Source organism: Acinonyx jubatus, chromosome D3, assembly GCF_027475565.1.
Source record: "Acinonyx jubatus isolate Ajub_Pintada_27869175 chromosome D3, VMU_Ajub_asm_v1.0, whole genome shotgun sequence".
Taxonomy (NCBI): domain Eukaryota; kingdom Metazoa; phylum Chordata; class Mammalia; order Carnivora; family Felidae; genus Acinonyx; species Acinonyx jubatus.
Genome location: NC_069392.1, coordinates 1,235,776 through 1,261,772, shown reverse-complemented (window position 1 = coordinate 1,261,772; position 25,997 = coordinate 1,235,776). Strand labels below are relative to the sequence as shown.

Genomic DNA, 25,997 nt, shown 5'->3' with positions numbered 1-25,997 from the left:
GGCCTTCCGTGAACGGGGAGCAAACGCCACACATGTACATGTGTAATAGTTTCAAATAATGATCTACATTTGTAAGTTAAGGAGGTTTACATCAAAGTAAAAATAATTTTGCAATTTAATAAAATGCAATAACTTGGCTACTCTGGAATTTTGGCCTTTTTCTTATAAATGTCTTTTTTGTTCTGTTTTTTTAAGTACCTTTTGGTCCTCATTACAAAAGTCAGCGTTAAAAAATTAGGCAGACTTTTGTGTGTGCCTCTGTCTATTTTTTTGCAACTCTAAATCTGAGTGTTTCTGGCTCTCTTACCCTTTGATGTTGCATGTCGACAGCAGCTTCACTGAATTATTATGTTAAAAATATAGCAGAAAGTGCTCTTATTCCTAATTTGGCCAAAGTGCCTGTTGGTCCATGAAAGTAAACACGGATGTGTCTTCACGTACGTTGTTTCCTCGGGGAATAAAGTTTAGAAGAGAATAAGCCACACCTTCTCATAGTTTTGCTCTGTTTCCGGTGAACCTCCTTAAACTGCATGTATATGTCACTGTTCCTATGTATGTGTGTCTCTCTATCACATAACCCAGCACTTATTTCCTCAGCCAAGTGGCTAGGGGGCGAGCCTAGCCAAGATTTTACCTCCAATGGACGCAAGTTTCTTTGGTGAAGATCTCTCCTGAGAGTTCGGGACTAGCAGAAAGAAGCGAGGAAATTTCGACCGTTGGGTTCTTACGGATAGGTATTTATGTATTCGGTTTGTGTGAATGTAAGCTATGATATTTGACTTTCCAGAAAATTTTTTTTTTTTTTTTTTTTTTTTTTTTTTTGGCAAATGGCATTGAATGGTTGACCGAACCATAAACGGTAAGCTCTGCCAGTGACGTGGATACCCTTTATGCTATTAAAGGATCGTTTACCTTAATTATAAGTTTTATCATATTATACCAAGGAATTTAGACTTTGTTAAGATAACTTGAGTTTAAAAGTAGGTGAGATGTGATTAGCCAAATTAAATATAAACCCGAGAGGATTTTTTATGTTTGTTTCCATATTTTTATTTCTCTGTTTTAATCGGTAAGTATACATGTGTGAAACGTCGCACACACACCCATCTCGACGTTACCTTCTTTCCGTTGACCAGCTTGTTCATATTACAGATACGATGGGCGCGGTCACCTGCATGACCTTTCTGAGTACGATGCTGAGTACTCCACGTGGAACCGTGACTACCAGCTCTCTGAAGAGGAGGCACGAATAGATGCCGTGTGTGATGAGGAGAGGTATTTAGCCTTGCATACGGACTTGCTTGAGGCGGAGGCGAGGCAAGGTACTGCTCAGGACAAACTTACTTCAAAGCAACACACTTTAAAAAATTTTTTAAGTGTTTAAAATTTACTCCCATTCATTTTTTTATACTCACTCTTTCTGATATTATCTTGACAGTACCCAGTGGATTGGAAAAACAGGAGTCTTTGCGTTCTGAGAGGACCTCAGGATAGTTTATATATAGAGCCACAAAGAATTTTCCCAGCTTTTGAGGGCAGACTGGGATTTGAAAAAACAAAAACCAAACTCTTTAATTGTTCTTCTTTAACAGTATCGTATAAACTAAAATTGATGTTCTTGTCTCTGCCTTAATCTTTAATACGGTTCTTACTCCCCAAATTTCTCAGCAGGAAGAAACTTTCCACAAAAGACGCGTATCCTGCTGTCTGTGGTAAACGTGTACTGGCAAAAGTACATATTGATCGATATGAAGCGTGAATTTCTCAAAACGTTTTTGCCTCAAAAAGAGGTTGACAAAAGCGTGTTGTATGCTTTACTGACAGCTGCAACTTTAGAAATGTGTAAACTTTTTCTCCGTAAATTTCCGCCCTTGTTAACAAAACTCTCGTTTTTGTTCAAGAGGAAGAATACAAGCGGTTGAGTGAGGCACTGGCCGAGGACGGGAGCTACAACGCAGTGGGGTTCACTTACGGCAGTGATTACTACGACCCATCGGAACCCACAGAGGAGGAGGAGCCTTCCAAACAGAGAGGTGAGAGGAGAGGGCTGGCCCGGTGGCACGCCGGTGGTGGCGCATGGCCCGCGGAGCGGTCACGGCCAGGCAGTTGGGCCATCGCTGTGACGCCAAGCACCGTGGGGCTCCGTCTTAGGGTGAAACCGAGCGAGGAACTAGACAGTGAGTGTCCGGGGCGGTGGAAAGTGCGTCCAGACTTGTCCGCGTTGGATCTCGTTGCCTTTTTGCTCACTTCTCTCTGACTCGGGTGACTGGCACTTGCTCAGCCTGGATCCTTCGTTTCTGAGCCGGTCACGAGTGCACTGACATTCGTAGGGATTCGTTCTCGGGGCGTTAGAAGGACAAGCGCTCATGACCTTCACGTGAACCTGCTTCACAACCCCCCCCCCCCGCCATGACCGACCCCCCCCCCCAAACAAAATAATGACAAGTTCCAGTAGAAGGACGCCTGTGGAGTCACTTCCCCCCAAACGTGAAAGAGCACAAGGTAGGCTCAGTAGGACCCGCAATATCCACTTAGCTTGGGGTTTTACAGCAATATTTATGTAAAATTGAAGATTTTAAAATCCTGCTTTTCTGGATTAATGCTGGGAACTTTGAATATAAAAAAAAAAGTGCCGCTAAACACTCGGGACTCCTGTACTACAGACACAAATGTCCTTTGTCACTTCTGTCAGCCCTGAGTCATTTGGCCTCGTATGGTAATCACCTGTTAATTATCAGTGACAGTAACACTAACCAGGAACTTTGGGGCTTGATCACCGTATTCAGGATATTCTATTTAGAGGGAAGGAGAACTTTAGGGGGCCCCTGGATGGCTCAGTTGGTAGAACATGCGACACTTGATCTTGGGGTTGTGAGTTGGAGCCCCACACTGGGTGTGGAGCCTACTTTAAAAAAAAAATTGATAAAAATATTACAGAGAAGGAGAACTATAACTTTAGAAACCTATTCAAATGTTTACAGTAATAAACTAGAATCACGTCATACAGGGATTTTGTTTTAGAGTTAACAGTCTATTATTTGTTTCTCTTTAAGTTACAAACCCCCCAACGAGTATGAAGTGGTTACAGCAGTTTAACGTTGAAACGTGGTCTGCCCTGTGCGCGGTGCGTCTGTGCTGGGCTCTCCTGCCCCTTCACTGGGGGCGGGGGGTCTCCTTGACCGGACAGCACGATGCAGGGCAGACTCACCCAGATCCACCCTTGTTGACCTTCCCCTTGTCCTGCTCATGACTCTGTGGGCAGCAACACAGTCTCTGTCGTAGTGCGCCTCTGTTCTACCTGCTTCTGGAGAGACTTTTCCACTGTCATGGGAACTGTGTTGAGTCAAAACTTTGTTAAGGTATTCCATACCTTCAGAAGTTACGGTGCATTGGAAGTATTCTGGCAGGTCTAAGCGGTGAACACTCTCATTCCTTTATCCGGAGCAAGTTACCTATGTCAGGGTTCTGGATGGCTGAGGTTACGTTGTCTTCTTTCCAAACCACGTATGTAAGTGAAGAATCGAAATTTATGAAGGTCAAATGGCTTTCGCGAGATCAAGTGACAAATCCATAATCTTGGAAAAATCCGTAATGGTAATTTCTTAACGCTCTGGATTAGAGATCGGCAGACTACCCCCGTTGGTGGGTTTTTGTAAATGAAGTTTCATTGGCACACAGCTCATTTGTTGATAGTGTCTGTGCGGCCTCAACAGCAGAGTTGAGTAGTTCACCTAGAAACCATCTACAGCCAGAAATGCTTACTGTCTGACATTCAGGAAGTTGCCAGTCCCTGTTACAGGGGTTAGAATATTGTCTCTGTGAAATTAAACTTTGTTATAATTACTGAGTTTTAAGACTTTCAACGTGACTTTGTTTCTCTTTGAAGTTTTAGTATGCTTTCTCTTTAACAGAAAGTTCTCTTTAGTATTATATACTTTTTTTTCTTATAATCCTATTTTCAGGACTTTGCTTTATATGGTGATTAACTTTTTTAAGGAAAGTTGGGCCCATGTGAAACTTACAGCTTGACTTTCTGAGTTTAACTTATGTTAATACAGATAAAATGCCACGTGTATTTTTTTAACATTTATTTATGTATTTTTATCTTTTTAAAATTTTTTTAATGTTTATTTTTGAGAGAGAGAGAGACAGACAGACACAGAATCTGACGCAGGCTCCAGGCTCTGAGCTGTCAGCACAGAGCCCGACACGGGGCTCGAACCCATGAACTGGGAGATTGTGACCTGAGCTGAAGTCAGTTCCTTAACAACTGAGCCACCCAGACGCCAGTAAAATGCCATATGTACTAAACACACACGCACGCAGGCATGTGTACCTGCACGCGCGCGCGCGCGCGCGCGCACACACACACACGACAGAACTCAGTTTGTTGCCCAATGCCACTAACAACAAAGTTTCAGTCCAGTGTTGCGTCATTAAAAAGGGTGTTTTTGTTTCATCTTGTTGTATTTTCGTTTTCCGGCACCCTCAACGTGTCTGAACATTCCTTGATTTTCACAGTTACTCTTGTCCTGGCATTTGTGAACATTTTAGGCTCTGTGCTGCTAGCAGGCTTTGTGCTGCCTTTGCGCCTGTGTGTCAGCCCCTCCTCCTTCCGCAGCAAATTGCCTTCGGCCTGGTTCGTGTCCTGCAGATTCTCACAATTTTGGATCATTATTCAGTATCTTTTTTATGAAAAAAGATCATTTGAATCCGAGTATCGCGTTGGTTTTTTATTCTGTGCTGCTAAAGCCATTTTCTGTGAAGTAAGATATGTGTTCAGACAGAGCTCTGTGTAACCCACCTGTCCCCAACAGCTCTTTGGAGTCCGGTGCCTTTGTTTTGTGTGCGGCATCACACTAAGGAAAGCCTACTTAAGAGGTGAAATTTCCATCATTCTGTCATTTTAGGGAGCTACAGGAGAAATTGCAATTTTATACACACGCCTTTGGCCCCACGCCCAAAGAGACTGAGATTTAAAGTCGCCTCTTGACATGTTGCAAACCAGTGTCTCTGGGGTCCCCCAGTTGCACTGTCATTTGGTTACTGGACGCTGGGGTTGCTGACCAGAGGAAGTCTCTAGGCCCTAGTGAATCTCCGGTTCTTAGGAGAGAACGGGATACGTAGGCACAAAACGAGTGGACAGTGTTAAATAATTCTTAATGGAATTTATAATCTGCTTACATTGCATCAGCATTTTTAGGTACAGTGAAACCTGCTTGAAATCCCTCCTTGGCCTTGTAGAAGAATTAGGTTTGGTGGAAAACCTTTGAAATTGTTCATCTTGTCAAGAAACTTCATTATACATGGTGAAAACACTTGTTTTGATGAAGATTCATGTTTATTTGATGTCAGTTTTTGAGAGAAAACCCTAGGTATCGGAGTCCCTTGCAATGTTGGCTTTTGTAAGTTTTCTACTATGTTTTTGTACACGTCATTAATCCTCTTGCTGGGTGACGCCCTGAGTGACTAAGGCACGTAGGTACCTTGTTCAGAAAGTTGCAGCGTGCGGTGAGTGCCTCGCCTCCCACACGGCAGACAGGTGTGTGTGCCAAACGAGCTGATTATTTGCGGTAGGAGGTTGTTGGCTTGGGTGGAGAAGCCTTGGCAGCTGCACTGAAGGCCTGTACAACTCGGTGAAACCATTCGGTCCTGTTGGAATTGAGCACCCGTGCTGTGCCTGCCCCCCTGGGGTCCTACAGAAACCGCTCGGAGCGGGGGCTCAGCAGCGCCACCTACACACAGATCCCAGAGCTGGGGAGGGGGAGCTGGCGGCGGACGGAGTGCCTTGGTAAGCAGGGCCCCTGGTGGCGGGGGCGCCTGCGGGGGTGGGAGGGTAGATGGGAAAGGGTTTCCAGAGGTAATGATAGGAGGGCAGAGAGCCAGGTAACGCCCCTCCCGGCTCTCCCTCCATTGTATACTGTCTGTGGCTGCCTTCTTCCTGATGGTTGTTCTGAACTTTACGTTTTCTTCTGACGCAGAAAAAAACGAGGCTGAAAACATAGAGGAAAACGAGGAGCCTTTCGTCGCCCCCGTGGGGTTGAATGTGCCGCCTGACGTGGAGCTGGTATGTTTTCCACTTCACAACACCGTCCATCGTGATCCCTGTGAGTCAGGAGGCACTGCTTGTGCAAGACCCCACTCGTGGTCATGACAGCTAGGTTTTAAGGCCTTCAAACTATTTGTGAGTTACTGGAGGAAGCCCCCCCCCCCCCCCCGCCCCATTTTCCTCTAAAGAGAGAGGGAGGAATCCCAGCAGAATGGCTAGACCAGCGCATCAGGGGCTTGAGGAACTGGGTCAGAGGCCATGGGGTTGAGTGGCGCGGTTGGCGGTGAGTAGGCTGTTAGCCACATTCAGACATAAAAACAGTCTCGCTCAAGGCGGCCCGGCTTTCAGTGAAGGTGCCTGGTCCCGGGTTTTGCTGGGGTGGCTTTTGTGGGCCCTTGAGTTGTAGGCCTTTACCTTAGGTGTCCTGGGTGCTCTTGCAGCCAGGCCTCCTGTCCCCTGTGACCAGGGCCCTGGGGCACTTCCGGGCTGCCCTGGCACTCTGCAGCTAGAGCCGGCGGAGTGGAGTCTGATTCACGCTCGCCTCGCACAGCAGCTTCAGCTCGAGCCTGTCCAGTTCGGGCTGAGTTGTAACGGGTGTCACTGAGGGTCGGTCGCCTGCGGTCCTGGCGTGCTCCGGCTGCTTGATCTGCTGTATCGTGAGGCCGAGGACCCTGAGCCATACCTCCTGTTCCCGTCCCCCTCTCACAGGCGAGGGAGAGGGAAGGACGTGGCCGTGCACATGGCAGGCAGGGACTCACACCCCCAGTCCCCGTGCTCGATGGGATTTTTGTGTGTTCAGTAGGGACGTTGGGAGTATTTCTGCTGTGTGTGCGTGCTCGGGAGGGATATTGGCGCTCAGTGTGGCTTTTCTGTGACGTCTTCCTACTGGGTCACTAGGGCCGCGGATGCAGGTGTTCTGGATTCTTGCTCGTGCCCTGTGTTCTTCTGAGCCTCCGGGTGGACAGCGGGCGCTGAAGCTGCCCGTGAGGGTCTCATCCTCTCCACACTCGGCCTGTGTTTGCTGCCCTGGTCGCTCGTTTCTGGGCGATGATGGCCCGGGACACAGAGCAGCCCTGCCCCCACCCCATCCGTCCTCTGTGTGCGCTCACCCTGCCTTTTGCTGCCTTCTTTCACGTACGAGCCACGTGCTTTTGGGTTTTGCTGAATGCAGTTGCTACTTATGTCTGCCTCCCCGTTTCCAGCACTTACCAGTTTGTTGTAGCTAAAGCTGGAAATGTCCTCTGAACATCTGATATCCTAGGACTTGTATTAATACGTTTTCTGTGTATTGTTATGGGTTGTGTTCTTGTTGTGGAACATGCTCTTTATTCTACACGAGAGACCCATTAAAAATGGGTTGCTCCCTTACCTGTATTTAATGCTAAAAGCTTTTATTTAAGGTTGACTATGTGGAATTTTATTTATTTTTACGTGAAAGATTATTTTTAAACTTTCATGCAGATATAAACACAGAAGCGTGATAGATTTTATCGCGTTGTTCACTTCCTATTAAAATACGTAACGGCTGTATATCCTGGGCCAGCCTAAGCTTCACTGAGCTGTTGAATGGTCTGCTGGAGCTAAGAATAGTCGCTGCCCGCTGGAGAGCAGATAGTCATTTGCTGTGTTCCCCTTAAAGAGTCCTTGTGATATTGTTACGGCGCAGCCCCTGGAGCGGGAGATGGTTGGATTGTGTGGTAGCCGTTGAGTGCCCGTCGGGGCGCTGGAGGCAGTGCTGTCTTCCTCTGTGCTGGTGTCGCTCTTGGGAGCACTTGTGATTTGGGGGCAGTGGCTCGTACACGCTTCACACCGTGATGTCCCCATTAGCGGGTGAGCGGAGCAGACAGAGGTGCCTGTGTCGGGGATTAAGGCCGGGATCGCCGGCTCGTACGCAGGAGAGGGGATTGCTGTCTCCGTGGGCGGGGGTCGCCCTTGCTCGGTAAAGAAAGCGGCCGCCCTGGGGGATTTTTGACGTTTAAACCAGGCTTTTGGATTAGAGCCTAATGAGTCCAGGCTCCACGGGGTTTGTGTGAAGAGTGAGGAGTAGTTAGAAGGCACGGCGCTCCGGGAGGTGCATGCTGGCCTTTGCTCCAGACGGGCTGCCGCGGGTGCTGGCCACCGGTTCTGTCCTCGGTCAAAGCCCGGCAGCCGTCCTGGCTCCACCTCCTGCTGGGCCTCTAGACCGCCGCCCCCGAGTGACCCCACAGCCTTGTGTTCGCTTCTCCCGGTGGTTGGGCGTGTTTTCTCGGGTCACAGGGGAAGCAGGGACCTGTTTCTCCCCGAGTGTGTAGCCTGGCATCACTTGTCCCAGTGTGTGCTTTCGGCCCCGTGTCCCCTTCTCAGGGACCTGCCTGCCCGTCTTGGTCACCTCCCGAGTCCTGCCCACACCCGGAGCACCACCGGGAGGGCGGAGGGAGTGTCCCCCAGCCCCCAGGACGCTGCGGTGCACAGGGTCACGTGTCACTGCGGTCAGCCGCGGGGGCTGGCGGTGCTGCCCCGTGGGCCCCGGGAGACGCGCTCGTTGGGGCACACTTGGTAAACCAGAGGACGAGCAGGGAAGGATTCGGTGTGCGATTGCCGTCACGTGCGCATTTGCATCTCTGGGTTAGGGACAGCGCGTGCTTACCGTTCACTGGCTGCGTGCCGCGTACCCGGTGCTTTGCTCGTGTTCTCGCTCCGTCATCGTGGTCCCAGTAGCTCTGAGGCAGGGGCGGCTGTCAGCCCGTTTGCACGGGAGAGACGTTGAGGTTTAGAGTGTGAGAGAGTAACTCTGAGCCGCTGAGTCCGGCTGGATCGATGGTTCGCATTAGACTGTTATTTTCATCCTAATTCAGGGCCTTTGTCGCCACGGGATGGGAGTGGGAGCAAAAAGCAATGTGATTTATTTCTGCATTCCCGAAGAGTTCTTGCCTTTTTCTTGGGACTGGCAGGGACTTTTCGCGCCGCTGAGCACATCCGACGTGTGCCGTGCGCGTGTGCTGCTGATGCCTCTCGCAGAATGAACGTATTTATGAAGTCGTACGTGTCACTATATTCCATTGCGACGTCAGCATTTTGAATCTTGTTTTTGGAAGTCCCTTCCCAACCCTAAGATTTTAAAAATATTTTGCTATGTTTGCTACTGTTGTGTCTAACGTTTTGTTTTTACAATTGAAATGTCATCCGATGTGATGTATATTTCGGGCTGTGAGTGAAGTGGGTATTTCATTTTTCCTCCCCTGATCGTACAGGAGGAGGGGGCCAGCCTAGCTGCTCCCGGGGGCCCTCACCTCTGTTCCCTGAGGTCCCGGCCCCGCACTGCAGCAGCATTTTCCAAAGCTCTTAGCAAACCTTACACTGATGTGGGCTTTCGCACCACGCGTACGATTCCCCCACTGCCCAGTGTCTGCCCGCAGGTGTTAGAGCCGCGTCTGTGTCAGTGTGATTCAAGAGGAGTGAGGACATGTCAGCCCACCTTCTTGGGCCCAGTCCCTTCCTTCAACCAAAGGTTTCCCCCTTTAAATAGGACAAGCATTTCTCCCCTTATCAGTCTTTATGACACACGCGTTTATATACGTCCTTGAGATCCCAGTTTATAGTGGAGACGATCGTGGTATTAAATGGAACAGGATTTATGTAAAACTTACGTGACAGCAAAGAATGTTTCCAAACCAGGTGTTGGGGTCTCATCCACTTGCTCTGGTAGTAAGTCTGGAAGTATGTTCGTAATGTGCTTCGTTTTTCTGTAGTAATGACTTTGTAAGCGCTATCTTTTTGTTTATCTATTTCTGAGAGAGAGAGAGAGAGAGAGAGAGAGAGAGAGAGAGAGAGCATGAGCAGGGGAGGGGCAGAGAGAGACAGAATCCCCAGTTGGCGCGTCACTGTCCACGCAGATCCCAGTGCGGGGCTCCCACTCAGGAGTTACGAGATCGTGACCTGAGCCGAAATCAAGAGTTGGACGCTTATCCAACTGAGCCACCCAGGCGCCCCTGTGACCACTATCTTTTTAACTGCCGTGATGTTGTATCATAAATGGGCCTATTTTTAAGAAATCTTAAACCGGCGGGTTAGTTTGGTCAGCAGAGAATACCTCTCCGTGGAGGGGGTGGATCATAGTTTCCTTTAAAGGTCATTATCCTAAAGTCATCATTAATGATTGATGTGTGTGTGGAACACGGTCTCAAAGATTAATCTTCCTGTTAGCCAGAGCCATTGAACATTTGCCTCAGGATCCGTACTTCAGGCACAATGGGCCTTTGACATGGAATCTGGGTTATTTTGGAGTCGGTAAATAACCTTAATTGTAGGTACTTACTCTATTTAAGTGTGAAGGACTTTATTCAGGAATTAATCTGGGAATTAAGGCATTTGTATTTTATGAAGGATGTGGTTCGGAAATTACAACAAGCATCTTGAATACTTCGCCGCCCATCTTTAATGAATAGTTTCCCGCTTTATTTGCATGCAATTTCCAAGTGTTAATCTCTTCCTTGTCATTACAAGTATTTTCGGAGTGTGGAGTATGGCTTCCAGCATCTGGTCTGACAGCTCTGGTTGTGGGTGGGGAGTGCCAAGCGCCATGCGGTAGAAGTAACTTAGCGGCAGCGCGGGCAGGAGCAGGAAACCCAGGAGACCGGCGGCACGGTCTGATCCTGGTAGTAACCCCTCCTGGAGGCAGGAGCACTCGCTCTGTTCCACTCTGTTCCCGTGGGTGAGAGCCTCCCTGTTGGGGCCGGACCACACCCATGTGGTGAGGAGAGGTCTAGGTGCGGGAGCAGGTGAGAGCAGGCGGCCTTCCCCGTGTCTTCGAAAAGGCTGCTTCCCGAGCCATAAAAACTAGTCCTAGCTAAGAAGGAAAGAGGGGTGATCCCTAGACTCCCGACAAAGTTGGCGAACGGGTCCCCCCTCCCTAGAAAGATGCCTGTGTGCGTAATCCGTATACCACTTCTGAGGGTCCACAGCCTCTGATAATATGGAAGCACGGTGACTTGGTGTGAAAAAAGATTGCCTCAGGTCAGTTCTGCGGCCGCTGGCATGGCCTGCCTTGGCCTGTGAGTCGAGTCTTCTCCCCGTAGAATGCTGCAGAATCCAGAAGCAGACCACGTGTCGTGCAAACGGGGGCCGGGCTCTCCAGCCGCAGTGTTTCTTCTTTCCCATCATCAACGGAAAAACTGGGGTTGGTTCTGTGTTTTAAGTCATGGGGCCAGTGGAAAAGAGGAAAAATTTATAACGTGAATGTATGTGTTTTTTCATAGCCACCAACAGCCAAAATGCATGCTATCATCGAGCGCACAGCCAATTTTGTGTGCAAACAGGGAGCACAATTTGAGATAATGCTGAAAGCCAAGCAGGCCCGGAACTCTCAGTTTGACTTTCTACGCTTTGATCACTACCTCAACCCCTACTACAAATTCATCCAGAAAGCCATGAAAGAGGGGCGCTACACAGTGCTGGCAGAAAACAGAAACGAGGAGAAAAAGAGTATGTGAGACTCCGTCGTGCGTGGACGCGGGGCCTGTGCGGGGCGGCCTCTGGGAGGGGAAAACGGCCCTTGTGCGGAGGGGTGGCTGCGGCCTGCACCTCAGCTGCCCAGAGTGTTTGTGCAGCACCCCCCCCCTCCCCAGCACGGCGTGGTCGTTACATCTGCTCATGCCCCCGGAGGGTGGTGCCCAGCTCTTCTCGACTGAGTCTTGAGAGCGTATTAGATTCTTACCATTCCCGCAGAGAAGTGAACTATAATTAAACATCGAGGCTATCAGAACATCATCACCTGGGTTGGAAACGTTCTTTCTCATTTTGCCTGCTTAACATTTCCTGGAGAAAACAGTCCCCTGCTTCTAGAGCGCGTTCTAGCCGTCCACGTGCGCGTGGGGCTTAGGGGCTGAGGGGCTGAGGTTAGGTTACGCGCACAAAGATGAAAGGTTACTTTGTTACCGTCTTTTTACTCATCTCTACCTCAAGCTGTTGTTTTCATTAACTGCCTGAATTTGGGATTCTTACTACAAAGGCCAGTTAACTGTTGCGAATAATATGCGGGACAACGGTGTGTGTGTGTTAGCCGTTGAATTTTTTTCTCTTCGGCTGGAACATGATTTTCAAAAACAGTTGCATGAATCTTGCTTACGGCTCTCATTTTCTCCGTGTTTGTTAGTTTTTTAAAGTATTTGTTGCTGTCGTTTTCCCTTTCATCAAGATTCTAGCCTTTTTTCTAGAAAATTAAAATACTTGGGCTCCAGACTCCAGTAAACGCTGGAGGGATGTTGCCAGCAGGGCCGAGGGCGTGCTCTTTTTTTCTGCCCGGCGTCCTGCTCCAGGGGTACTTATCACAGGTGTTTGGGGGCAGATAACCAAGAAACGATTACGTGTAGCCCTGCCTTTGTCTGCTCCTGAGGGTTGTTTTGTTTTGTGTAATATTTATTTTCGGGGGGGTGCAGCGAGACGGGGAGAGAGAGAGAATCCCAGGCAGGCTCCACGCTCCGTGCAGAGCCTGATGCGAGGCTTGAACTCACAAACCGTGAGATCATGACTTGAGTCGAGATCCAGAGTTGGACGCCTTACCGACTGAGCCACCCAGGCACCCCTGCTTCTTAGTTTTCACGTCACTTATTTGTACCTTGTCTCCCCGTACAGCAGGATCTTGAAATCTGCTTTTGCTCTGCAGAGTCGGGGGTCAGCTCTGACAACGACGATGACGATGACGAGGAAGACGGGAGTTACTTGCACCCGTCTCTCTTTGCTTCCAAGAAGTGTAACCGCCTGGAGGAGCTGATGAAGGTGTCCATCTTCTGTTTTTTTTATGCCGTAACAAAACTTCCGCTCACTTAGTTTTGGGAGCTCGTCAAGCTCGCGCTTCTTTTGTATCTTACTTTATCCTCATCGAGGTATAGTTTGCATTTTCGTGTTTTGCTCGGTGCTCCCACTTGTGCCGCTAGTGGTTTTGTTCTGCCCATCCACCCGCCCTCCTTTCCCGAGTGGTCTTGGGGAGGATCGGAGCGTCTTTCCTTGACCCATCCCCCTGGGACTCACGGCCAGCTACACGGAGAGCTCGGCCCCGGCCCGCCCCTGGTGTGCGCGGGCCGGGGTGTCCTGAAGCCCAGACGCTGTGTTCCGATACGCCGTGTTCTGCGGCTACTTGAGCCTGCTCGGCCTCGGAAGAAGTTCTGTGTGACTCAAAACACAGGAAATGGTGTGATGTGCATCCTCTCTGTCTGCAGCCCTTGAAGGTGGTGGACCCGGATCACCCCCTTGCCGCGCTGGTCCGTAAAGCCCAGGCCGATGGTCCCGCCCCCGCGCCCCCCACGGCAGATGGCGCCGCGCAGCCCTCCCAGGTGGAGTACACCGCTGACTGTGAGTACCTCGCTGGGCGCCTCCGGCCTGCAGCCCGCTGCAGAGCTCACCCCGCGGGCGCGAGACGGGGGCGCGGGGCCGGCCCGGGTGCCGTGAGGGGCGCGGGGTCCCGGGCCTGCACGCTCGGCCCTCTTTAGCCCGCGGCCTCATCCCTTTGCCTGTCACCTAACGTTGACAGATGGCCGCTCCGCGTCCAGCATCAGCTCTGTATCCGGGAGGGTGAAGGACACGAGCAGGTGCGGAAAGCAGGTGCCTGGTGACTTTGTCCTTCTTCAGAGACCTCCCCGGAAGCCGCGCCTGGCATCTCCCTTCAGCCCTCACAGACGGGGTGGTCTCGCCCGGTCGCCCCGGCCCGCGGTGGGGGCTGGAGTCTGACCTGTCGCAGCCCCGACCAAAGTCAGAGTTCCGTTAGGAAGCACAGGGCAGTGCATGTTGGGGCCTTGCGGTCCTGTCTGCCGCGGTGGCTTTCCCAGAACAGACACAGCTCGAGACTGTCTGCCGTGCCCCTTAGAGATAGTTAGTTGCAGCTCCTGCCTCTCCTGGCTGTGTGCTAGCTCTTTGTCTGTTTAATTACCTACAGGTTATTAATGGAGGGCAAATCTTGAGTTTCTATTCAAGGAATTATTTGAAAGTATTTGACCTCGGTCTCATTAACAGATCTTTCTAAGATTTCTGTACCCAGCAGTTAAACCTTGAATGAGAGAAGAGCCCTCAGCTGCAGGGATCTGTCTGCTCATTCTTTACCTGCAGGTCTGACGTGAGGGGCCGTCCGCAAAGCCTGCCCCGTCAGAGTCTGGAAAATCAGCAGGAGATTAATTCTCTTTCTTTCTTTTTTTTTTTTTTCAAAGGAGTGCTTTTTTTTTATTTATTTTTTTTTTTTTAACGTTTATTTATTTTTGAGACAGAGAGAGACAGAGCATGAACGGGGGAGGGTCAGAGAGAGAGGGAGACACAGAATCTGAAACAGGCTCCAGGCTCTGAGCGGTCAGCACAGAGCCCGACGGAGGGCTCGAACTCATGGACCGCGAGATCATGACCTGAGCCAAAGTCGGATGCTCAACCCACTGAGCCACCCACACACCCCGATTAATTCTCTTTTAAGACGCGGGCTGCTCGCTGTTTAAGCTTCTGTCGGCCAGCAACCGTGCCCTCCCACACCTCTCTTCTGGTGCGACACGCGGCAGTGTGTGTGGCTGGTGCTCCAGTAACGTCGGTGATTCGAGTGAACTTAGTGCGTGTGTCCTGGAAAAACCCTTTACGGGACTTGGGATGTGCGGCGCTCACGACGGGGAGTGCTGTGTGCACACACGGCCACACGGGTGAATCGGGAGTCAGGAGTGACCCACGCTCGTTCGCCGAACAGGACGCTTCTTGGCGTCCTTGTGTTCCTTCTTCAGCCCTGTCCTTGAATCCCTGTTCGTGTGTGTCCCCTGGACCCTGAAGCTATTAAACGGTCTTGCACGGGAAAGGGGTAGAGGCTGGGGGCCGGGGTGACCGTCACCTGACCACTGGCTCTGCACATCGCTGTTGTGAGCATGGGTGTGTACCGAGGGTGGCGGTGGCGTGGGGCGTCTGCAGACCCCCGGACTGGGCAGGAGGGCCGAGTGGCCGCTCTAGGACTTGCGCTCACTGCGGGGGTCCCAGAGCCCCGTTTCCGCCAGGCCCTCCATCAGGCAGGTAGAACTGCGCTGGCTCCCCGCTTGGACCCGTGACCCCTTCTCCCCAGGAGGTGCTCCAGCAGAGGGCACCGGTTAGGACCCCTCCTCGGTGAAGTTGTCGTCTTCACATCTCTGGTGCCTCGCAGTGCAAGAGTGACCGGCAAGTGTGAGACGGTGCATTTGGGGCTCGTGCCTGGCGTTATGTTTGCGTGGGGGGCCGGCCTCACAGCTAAACTGTCTAAGCCAGCAGAGACGAAAGAGTCCGTCCCGACAGGGCCCCTAGCTGCTTACACGTGGATTGCGGCTGTGCCAGAGGCAGAGGCCGAGTTCCAGATTTTGCAGACAAGCGAGAAATCCAGAATGTTTATGGGAAATATCTCGATTTACAAATGTCAGCGATGAACTCATATTTTGTAAAAATAGAAGGCAGTCTAAGAAAAAACACAGCAAAGTGGGTGCTGCTTGTAGGCATCCCCCTGCGTCCAGCCTCAGCCGTAGATGTGGAAGGGGTCGTGGGCGTGGGGGTAGTGGAGTGTCACAGAGCTCCTCTGTGGAGACTGCCCTCGGCAGTGGTCAGCGCTTCCTAGAGGCTCGGAAAGGGGGCTGGGAGGTGTCCCGATTTCCTGTAGACCCCTCATTACCGGAAGTGAGAGCAGGCTCGCTCTCGTGGAGGACTAGGTGAGGTCAGGTGGGAGGGAGAGGCAGGCCGGACATGGAAATGTGCTCCTGAGAGAGGACCCCCGAAGTTTGGCTGTGCAGTGGGAGGGTGGGGGGGGGGGAGGGGGCATGCCTGCTGGGGAATGAGCATCCCGTGAGGGCCCCCGGAGAGCATCAGCCCTTAGGGTCACCGCAGCAGCCATCTGTCCGGGGTCAGGGGCTCGCAGGGTGGGGCAGGAGGCCTGGATGGCTGGACAGACTGATGATCCAATTTCTAGGAAGAGCCTCAGGCTTGAATTTGGCTCCAGACCAGAATAGTGCCCAGCAGAGACACACGTGAGGTACCTGTGTTCAGGTCCTCAAGGATGTTTTTTTATTCTGTGGTCAGATTCGGGGCTGTCTAAAAAATAGCAACAATGTGAAAATTTTTTTTTTTTTTTTTTTTTTGAAAAATTTGAAAAGGAGGCCCAGTCATGGGAAATGAGCCGCATCAGATAGTCTGTGAGCTGCCAGAAGAGAAGAGCTCTCAAGCTGACTAGTTGGTGGTTTAAACCAAGTCTGTTGTAAGAGCAGGTCTGGAAGGGGCACCTATGGACCGCGTGAACACAAGGTGTGCTCTGGGCCCTTCGGATGGGGTGTCCCCACCTGCCGCGCCTGCGGTCTGGGCCTTCACGGCTCACGCCCAGCCCCTTGCCCTAGGCCGCAGTCTTGTAAGCACTGGCCTTCCGTCCTTTGCATAAATTGTGATTAAAAACTTCGTTATGGCAGTTTACCTGGAAAAAATCACTTCAGACAAGATCTCTGCTGTGAAAGCAAACAGGCCCAGCCTGAGGAAAGAGGAGCCTCCTGACCCTAGTGTGCAGGGAGGGCACCGAGGCAGAGCCAGCCCGGATGGACGCGGGGGGTGCCCCTCAGCCAAGTGGTGGGCAAGGGCCTCTGCGGGAAAGAGCCCTTGGGAAACGACCCCGGTAGAGCCTCTCCTTTTCCCGGCAGTGCAGCGGCTTCCAGCCGAGGGGCCTGGCGGGACGGCGTGAGGATGCTCGAGCTGATGGCGAGTTATTTCTCTTAAGCCGGCGGACAACGCTATGTTCCACTAACAGAGAAAGTAAGATTAGTTAGGAAGCAGAAAAACTGAGAGATCAGCCACTTTTACAGTCAAGTAGGGAAGAAGTCCACACAAGCTGCTGTGTGAAGGATTCGGGAAGGTCAGAATGGTCACGCGGTCTTTTTAAAGGGTTTCCCTGGGCCGCTCACCCAAATGGCATCGTGTCTGCACACTTCGGAGCCCGAGCCCTGGAGAGGGAGAGGCCAGCGTGTCACTTAAACCTGCCTGCAGCACCCGGGGAGACTGCGGGACTGAAGGCGGAGAGGCCTGCGCTTGCGGACACGTAAGAACCCTGGAGAGACGGAGTCGGGGGATAAAGTCGAGGTTTCTGGGTTGTTTGAACTGTTATTTCACGTTACCAAGTCTGAATTCCTTAATTGTCGAGATGAACTAAAGCACAGGTGAAGCCTGCCGGGCGCGCGATTTTGCGGCTTGACGGAGAAGCCAAGGGCCCTTCCTGCCGGTATCCGCACCGAGTGCCCCCGGCCACGGGTTTCCAGTCAGTCTCCAAACACAGGGAAGGCAGGAGCTACAGGGATGGGCCTCACAAGCCAGATTTCTAGTGCCGGTGGAAGACCGAGCCGCCCCACGTGTCCCCCAACAGCCGTCCGCACGCAGGGCCAGGGCCAGGGGCGGAGGGGCGGGCGTAGGAGGACAGCACTGTGTTGGATTCGGAAGTGGGGGGCAGCGTCCCTGACGGGACAGGTGAGAGACGGCCTGCAGGAATAGGGCCCTGGGGGGGGGAGGGGGCTCCATCACCTGCCCATCTGTGCCACCTGGATCGTGGAAGAGCGCAGGGCGCCGTGACGCTTGCTTTGAAACTGCATTAGTGTCCCCAGTGAAGTCTTCACAGGTCCACGTGAGCACAGTTTCAAGACTGTCAGCTCTGGTGTCTCTCCAGGCCCCGGCGGTCCCTGTCACCGCTCTTCCTGCCAGAGCTCGCCTTCCCCTCCTTCCCGGTGGGGTCACCAAGCTTTTCCAGCCCTTTTTATCAGCAAGTGTTTAACAAGCCCCTCAGGGTATGCACGGCCGGTCCTAGTGACTGACTTCTTGCTGATGAGACATTTTCCTGGGTTTAGGCAGCCTTGGAAGAAGAGGGCCTATTTTTATGTTTTTATTATTTTTTTCAAATGATTATTTTTGAGAGAGAGAGGGTGCACCAGTGGGGGAGGAGCAGAGAGAGGGACAGAGGATCTGAAACAGGCTCTGTGCTGACAGCAGAGAGTTGGATGCGGGGCTCGAGCTCATGAACTGCAAGATCATGAGCTGAGCTGAAGTCCGACGCCCAACCAACTGAGCCGCCCAGGTGCCTCATGCCCGTTTGTCTTCCAGAAGAATTTTTCCTAAAATCTCCTTAAACATAGATGTGTGAAACTGACAGTTTTTTCCATTCATTAGCCTGACAGTGACTTTCTGTTACTTGGTCATCTCCTGCCCTGTAGCCATAAATCCTTGCTGACGAGTGTAGTAAATACAATTATGCAGGAAGCAGTAATATTGAAACACTGCCCGCTAGTATAGCAGGCAGTTTCTTAAAAATCAAATGCCAACCCAGGTTTTTTAAGTGTTTCGTTCTGTAAATAACTTAAGTGAATTAAGCCATCCAATGTGGCTAAACTAGACATTCTCTTGCTTCTGCTCTGGTCTTTTTTAAGTGTGATTTTACTGTTGTTCACAGCATTTCTTTTAACTTGCAAAATCATGACCTTGAAGTGCTTTAGTCTCCAAACCCCTTTTAAAAAAAAAAGGGTTTTTTTTTTAAAACCTGGGTTTTAAAACCCAGGTTTTAAAAAACCAGGTTTTTTAAACCTGGGTGGCTCAGTCATTTAAGCATCCGACTTCGGCTCAGGTCATGATCTCGTGGTTCGTGAGTTTGAGCCCCGCTTTGGGTTCTGTGCTGACAGCTCGGAGCCTGGAGCCTGCTTCGGACTCTGCGTCTCCCTCTCTGTCCCTCCCCTGCTCGTGCTCGCTCGCTCTCTCTCTCTTTCTCTCTCTCTCTCTCAAAAATAAAGATTAAAAAAAAATTTTTTTAATGCTTTTGTTGTAAGTCAAGAGACATAGGAGGAAGAAAGTAAAAATATTATCCAAGATTCCACCACCCAGAAATAAATATTTTTAGCATTAGGTGAGCATCACTGACACAGTGGGCAACACTGAGGTAATTGTAGTGAAGGAGGAGGACAGTGAGAATCTTCTGTCTGAGAACACACAGGTCATCTTTATGTAAAATATGGATTGGAAAGCTGGGTGTAACGGCACCTGGCTGGCTCAGTCGGTTAAGCGTCTGACTTCTGCTCAGGTCACGATCTTGTGATGCGTGAGTTTGAACCCCACATTGGGTTCTGTGCTGACAGCTCAGAGCCGGGCGCCTGCTTCGGATTCTGTGTCTCCCTCTCTCTGCCCCTCCCCTGCTTGCACTCTGTCTCTCAAAAGCGAATAAACATAAAAAAAAAAAAAAAATTGAAAAGGAAATATTTGTGTTAAAGTAGAAATAAGCTTTTTAATCTTACTCGAATTTAATAGAAGAACCTATAATCAATAAAGTGTAGTCATTGCTGAACTTCAGATAAAAGTTTCCATACTTGAAGAATTCAGTTCTAGGGGCACCTAGGTCGCTCAGTCTGTTAAGTGTCCAACTCTGGATTTCAGCTCGGGTCATGATCTCACAGTTCATGAGTTCAAGGCCCACATTGGGCTCTGTGCTGGCAGCTCAGAGCCTGCTTCAGATTCTCTTTCTGCCTCTCTCCTAGCTCATGCTCTCTCTATGTCAGAAAAAATTAATTAAAGAAAAAAAAAGGAATTCAGTTCTAGTGATTAGGAAATAAGGAGGTTGAAATCGTAGATTCCTTTTAAAGCTCAGTTTTTATCTTAGATGTTATTAACTGTGAAACTAGAGGAAGTTAAAATAGTCCTAAAATCCCTTCCCTTCACCCCTCCTCTGCCTCCTGATTTTTGAGCAGTAGTACTATGTTTCTGTTGTAAGAGTAAGATTTACGTTGTTTGTGGCCCAAGACACCACGTGGTCGGCCTCCGTCCTGAGTGTGAGGGTCTCGCCAGGGTGCCTCTGCTCCATCCAGTTCTTTGGTGTTGCGTTGTGTTTTGTAGTTTATTTTTATTTTGAGAGATAGCAAGCAGAAGAGTGACAGAGTGAGAGTGAGAGAGAGAGAGAGAGAGAGAGAGAGAGAATCCCAAGCAGCCTCCGAGCCAACATCACAGAGCTCTAACACAAACTGCGAGGTCATGACGCGAGGCAAAATCAAGAGTTGGACACTTAACTGGCCACCCAGACACCCCTTTGCTCCATTCTTTGACTCTTCTCTGGCGATTTGAGTCTCGCGGACACACGTTGTGAGGGTCCTGGTCACATGTTCTCGCTCGCTCGAGAAGCACCCCCTCCCACCTTCGTGTAGAAAGGAAAACTTGTCTGGGTATAAAAGTCTTGGGGAGCGTCTTCTGTCTCCGAGCCCTCTGTAAGCTGGCATCTGACGTGGTCTTTCCTACCCTGAGAAGCCTGCGTCGGCCGGCCATCGCCCCCGACCGGTTGCGCGGGTGTGTTAGCTGCTTGGTTTTCACTAATCGCTCCTGGACACCATTCTCTGAGACGTCACTGGCACGCATCTGTGCCCTTCTCACGTAGAGAGCAGCTTGGCGGAGGGTTCCGTGCGCAGCCAGCAGGTCCTGGGCCCGGATGTTGCTGTGGAAACGTAGGGGCCGGCTTCTGACCTGGCCTGTTCCCCAGCCGTCCTGGAGTGATTGGCTTCTCATTTCCAGGGAACTGTGTTCTGTCGCGGGCCTCTGGTTCCAGGCGGTGGCGCAGGAACAGGCAGCAAGCCCAGCTCCCTCTTCATCTCAGTGGTGGTTTTATTTCCTTTTCTTTGTGCTCCGTGGAACTCTTGTCTCACCAGATTCATCTGTGGCCCAGAAAGTGCAGACCCTGTGTGCATTCTCTTTATGTCCAGACTCCTGTCTTCGCCGTTCACGTGCGGTGCTCGGCTCCCGGGGTCTGGCCACGGCGGGCCTGCGCACTTGGCCTTTCCCTTGCCGTCTCTCCCACCCACGTTGGCAGCCCTGCCCCGACCTTTGACCCGATGCTGCGGCGCTCCCCCCTGGACACTCGTGTCCCGCCTTCTCTGAGCCCCTTTGTCCTCCCTTCCAAGTGCAGCCTTCTCCGGAAAACCCACTCTCTGCTCTCCTGTGGATCCTGAAGCTTCCCCAGAGCAGGTGTCCTTCTGCAGTCAGGGACTCCCAGGGCGGAGCCGCCCCGCAGGCCCTCCCTGCGAGCACCTCCACCCTGCGGCTCGGGCTGCATGCTTGAACCACTCCCCGTCTTCACCCGGAACTCTCCGGAATCTGTTTTTATGTCACAGGCCCCCAGAACCCGGTACGGGATTAAGAACTCAAAACTTTTTACGTGGGGGTCATTGATGCCGACTTTAAGCAATGGTTGGAGACAGGTCTTTCGAGGTTTCATCTGCCAGAAAGAGAGCATTGGCTTTTAAACACTGGGCTGACGTTCCTGAGTCACGTGTTCCTGTGTGTAAAATCGATTGGTTCAGGTGCTTCTCCAGCTTTACACACATCACATTCTTTGTCACTGCACAAGCCGTTAGGGTTTTCCTAATATACTTTGATGACCGAGAGATAAGTCTCCTGTTGGAATTTTTAACACTGGGTTGTCTGGAGGCCATCAGGGGGTAAATAGATGGCTGGGATGCGTTATGCAGTAATAAGTTTGAAAATAATTCAGACACAATGCAGTGATCCAGATGCTTCCAAGTATTTGGAGAGATGGGAGGACATAATGTTGTACTTAAACGCTGTCGAGTTATGTTGATCACCATGTTGTACCCCTGAAATTAATGTAACGTTGTGTGTCAGCTCTGCTCAGAAAACGATTGCTCTAACAACACGACTGTGGACTCGGCAATGTTGGGGTTGTTGGTTGGCTTGACTGGTTTTCCTGCCAGCCAGACTTGAGTGATGGAGAGCCCACAGGTCAGTGGTCAGAGGGCCCTTCAGGACTCGGGGAGGCGGCCCAAGTCTGGGAGGCGAAGCTGGAAGTCTCGGCGTGGGGTCAGCAGGCTGTCGAGCGGGTGAGAGAAACTTGAGATGGCCAGGTCGTCCTTCCGTTTCTCGTACTCTGCTTCTGTCCCCGGCCTTGAAAATGCAGACAGCAGCGATAATAGCAATTACTGAATTGGGTTGTGATGCCAAGTGTTTGAACTCCTCTAACTCGACCTCTCCTGGGGTAAAGGTTTTCAGTGAAAAGAGCATAACTTTTTTTTTTTTTAATTTTTTTAACATTTATTCATTTTTGAGACAGAGTCAGAGCATGAACTGGGGAGGGGCAGAGAAAGAGGGAGACACAGAATCCGAAACAGGCTCCAGGCTCTGAGCTGTCAGCACAGGGCCCAACGTGGGGCTTGAACTCACAGACTGCGAGATCATGACCTGAGCTGAAGTCGGACGCTTAACCGACAGAGCCACCCAGGCGCCCCGAGCATAATTTTTTAATTGTGGGCAGAAGAAAGTTCTCTAATCAAGTAGACAGGCTGTGAGATTAATTCTGAGTTCGGGATCTGACTCTTTAGATACTGAAAGAACCTTTATTAGGGTTTATTTTCAGCAGAAGAGGTAGTCGTGTTGAACTTGATAGCGAAATCATCATGAAAGTTGTTTATCCTGACACTGCTCTGTCAGCTGGGTAAGCACATGAGAGGGCAGGGGAGGGGCGGCTCAGGTGGCGCCGTGTGTGATGCGCAGGTCCCCAGGGCATTGCACGCATCTGCTTCCTGGTGGCTTCCCCCAAAGTCTAGCTTGAATAGAGATCAAGGAACCTGCCTTGTGATTTGGAAAATTGTCTACAGTATTGTATGTTCTGTGCAGAGTGTTACAGGGTGGGGCCTTTACTGGGTCGCTGTGGACCTAAGTCGGAGATCAGACCCCGCGAGTGTTTGGGCACGTGCGTCCCATCCTGTCCACAGAGTCCACCCGTGCCTCAGAAATCCCTGAACGTGTGGTCACAGAATGGCAGGGAACACGGCGTACCCAAATAATGGGAGCAAGGGCAGGTTTTACTCCTGTAACTTTTGCATGTGTTTGAAAATACTTCCGAGGTTGTCAGCCGCCAAGGTTGTAAGAGCATTTCTAAACAGCTCTCCAGAAAAGTTGGACTTTTGAAAAACCCAAATTCCAGTTTGTGGAGGGAAGGGAGGTGTTTTAGCTGGAAACTGCCAGGCGTGCGACCCTGTCCGGGTCTAGGTGCACTGCAGGCTGCATGTAGACCCGGCCGCTGCCTGTGTGTGTGACCATGAACCCGGCCAGTGTGTGTTTGTGTGTGGGTGTGGGTGTGGGTGTCCGTGAGCTGAGAACAAGCTTTGCCACACATCTTCACAGCCTGCTGCTGGGAACACTGACTTAGAACCCCAGCTAAGTGAAGGGTCCTCCTTCACGGAAAGAATGTCATTTTTCCCATTTGTAGACCTGTACTACCCCCTAAAAAGCCGCTCAGTTATTTCTATTAAAATTTGAATTTCATCAATTAAAAACTGTGTGGGAATTTGTTTTTTCTTTTTCCGATTATCTGTATACTCAGTATCACGTAAATACTCATCTATATATTCTGAGTATCTAATTTTGCCTCTTGGTCCACAAAAGGTAATATATTTACTGTCTGGCTGTAAGCGTTTGCCAGCCCCTGCTCTATCCCAGTTAGAGACTTTGCTGGAATATAAATGTTCTCATGTTACGGACTTCTTTTTATCCGACGGCCCTACAGACTGCAGGTGCCTGCACGACGTGCTCTCTGGTCTGCCGGGGGTCGTGCTGGTGGCCTGCGTTTGGGTGGCGTTGACAGTTGTGTTTCTGGAGCCTTCCGCCCCTGCTCCGGTCTGGAGTGGCTGCACTCTCGGCCTGCAGCCCTCTGTTCCCTGACTTTTTGTTGCTTTCCTGTGTTAGTGCCTGGGGTTTCCCCTGCTTGATCGGTTGGTTTACTCCTGTGTTTTGTTGGAGCTTGTGCTCTCATCGGGTACACAGGGACGCACATTCTTTTAGTTCTCTAATGTCTGAACATGCCCTCATGCTGCTCCCGCAGGTGGGAGGTAGTCCGGACGGGCGCAGAAAGGTGGGTTGAGTCCTGTCGCTCAGGTCTCGGGTTTGGGCCCGTCGCCTAGTAGCCCTGGCTGCTGCAGGGTGCCCTCACACCCTCCCAGTCCTCATCCTCCCGTGCGTAATTTGGACAGTCGCCGAGCAGGTCGGCACTGTGGTCGTGCCACGCCAGGAATAGCGGTGAGCGAGGTTCCTCGGGTCGTGGGGGATCATGGAGACCAAGAGGTCACCGTGCCAGAGGCGTGGTCGGGGAGGAAGTCCAGCTGGGGGACGGAGAGGGGAGGGGGGTCGTGGCATGTGGCACAGGGGACTTGGCAGGGGGTGGGGTGGGGGCAGCCGTGTCTGGTCCAGGCAGGGCTCCTGGAACTTTTGAGCAGGCGCTGGGAGGAGTCGTGCAGTGTGCCGCCCCACCAGGAGGCACTGCCGCTCCCTGGGGGTGCGGAGGGGGAGGGGCAGGCAGGGATCCCAGTCTGTACTCCCTGGTGTGAACCACTCACAAGGTGGCCCGGTGGGGTGTGCAATTAATGTGCAAGTTCCACTCGGAGCTGGAGATGGGAATTCTGGAATCCTCAAACACAAGTGGGTCCTAAAGCCCTTGAACTCACGAGGAAGGTCCCAGGGGTGCATAGCCAGGGCCATCCGCAGGCCCAGTGGAGGCAGCCGGGGGGCACGGCTGCTGACCTGGGCCTGGACAGGTGAGACGCTGAGGTGCAGGTGGTGGGGGGGCCCTGCTCACGACTGCCATTCACACACCCTGGAGGGTCACGCTCTGGCATCCTGACGTCTTGTGTCTTGTGTGAGTAAAATAGATTGTTGTTGTTTTTTTCTTTTTAAGAATAAACTCTTTTCTCCGTGGCACTCAGGAAAGCCATTTTCATTCTTAACGCGTTCACATGGGATTTGTCTCCCCTGAACTGGCTCTCACGCGGAAGGGATTGCTCACCGGCCCTCTGTTCAAGAGCCCTTCCAACGCTGGGAGCTAAATCTATATGAGATTAAGGTCACATAAAAGATCAGCAAGGTGGCCCTGGTTTTTGCAGGCCAGTTGAACAGAAGGGCTTTGGAAGGTAGGTAGACGTGTCTGTGTGACCGTGTATCACATAGCTCTGTCCGTTGTCCGTTCCTGAGCACATGCGATTCCGGGAAGGAAGCGCGCCAGAATGCACCTTATGCTTCCTAGCAGCTGGATTTTCTTCATACAGCTATGCCAGCCCTCAGCAAATGTAGGTGCTCCTTGAAACTTGTTGCTTGGGTTCATTTGGAGCAGGCATTTGTGGTTCTCGTGCTAATAATGCCATCGCATTTAACTTTCTGCAAAACCCACTTGCTTCTTAGAAATTCAACCTAGAATCCAGAGAACAGCAAGCCTGATAAGGTGTAACACGAGAGTGTGGTGGGGTCCCTTTGGGAGTCTGGGACGTGACGGTGGCTTCAGGGAACATGGTCTTGGGGCACCAGACCTCTGTCCTGTCTGGGGTTCAGTCCAGCAATGAGAATCTTGGGGGGCCGGGGTGGGGGGAGGCTGTGTACAAAACACACACGCGCTCTGATGATCATTTCAAAGGGTCTTTGGCTTTGAGCGCACGTCTCGGAACCTGTGTAATAGGGTAAGTCAGTGTGCCTGCATATCTGAGCGCCAGGCTGCCTTGGAAGGCTCGTGGGGTCTGCTGTGTGCTGGGGGTGCGCCGTGTGCTGGGAGTGTGCGAGCTCCTGGAAGCCAGCCGTGCCCCGACACTGCTGTTGCAGAGAATTGCCCCTGGGAGCAGGGGCCTGGGGCGGGGGAGGTGCTGGGGGTCGGACCGTGGGGGTGGAGCAGGGTGCGGGGCGGGGGGGGGGGGGGGGGGGGGGGCGGTGTCACTCAGGAGACGCTGCGTGGATGTGCCAGCGTCAGAGGTGAGGGAGGGAGGTGCTGCTCGGCAGTGGGGTCCAGAGGTGCCGTGACGGGCGGGGCGTGGGGATCAGACGGCGGTCTGCCGCTACCATCGCACCCCAGCACCACTGTTGGGGGCAGAGGGCAGAAAAGACCCTCCCCTGGAAGCCCTTCACCCCCGACAGCCCTCGAAGCGAAGGTCCAGCTGAAAGGGGAGCTCTTAAA

At 51.6% G+C, this 25,997-nt stretch overlaps 1 protein-coding gene across 3 annotated transcripts in view; it reads left to right on the top strand.

Moving 5' to 3' along the window:
• Positions 1 to 25,997, top strand: part of SFSWAP (splicing factor SWAP) — a 68,776-nt gene that overhangs the window by 1,806 nt on the left and 40,973 nt on the right. For 2 of the 3 annotated variants that reach the window (XM_053206592.1, XM_027052107.2), the window contains exons 2-7: positions 1,153 to 1,322; positions 1,902 to 2,033; positions 5,982 to 6,067; positions 11,284 to 11,509; positions 12,690 to 12,802; positions 13,243 to 13,375. In XM_053206592.1, the coding sequence (XP_053062567.1) occupies positions 1,153 to 1,322; positions 1,902 to 2,033; positions 5,982 to 6,067; positions 11,284 to 11,509; positions 12,690 to 12,802; positions 13,243 to 13,375 (860 nt within the window). The remainder of the gene's footprint in view (positions 1 to 1,152; positions 1,323 to 1,901; positions 2,034 to 5,981; positions 6,068 to 11,283; positions 11,510 to 12,689; positions 12,803 to 13,242; positions 13,376 to 25,997) is intronic. The other variant, XM_027052108.2, reaches the window with a different exon arrangement.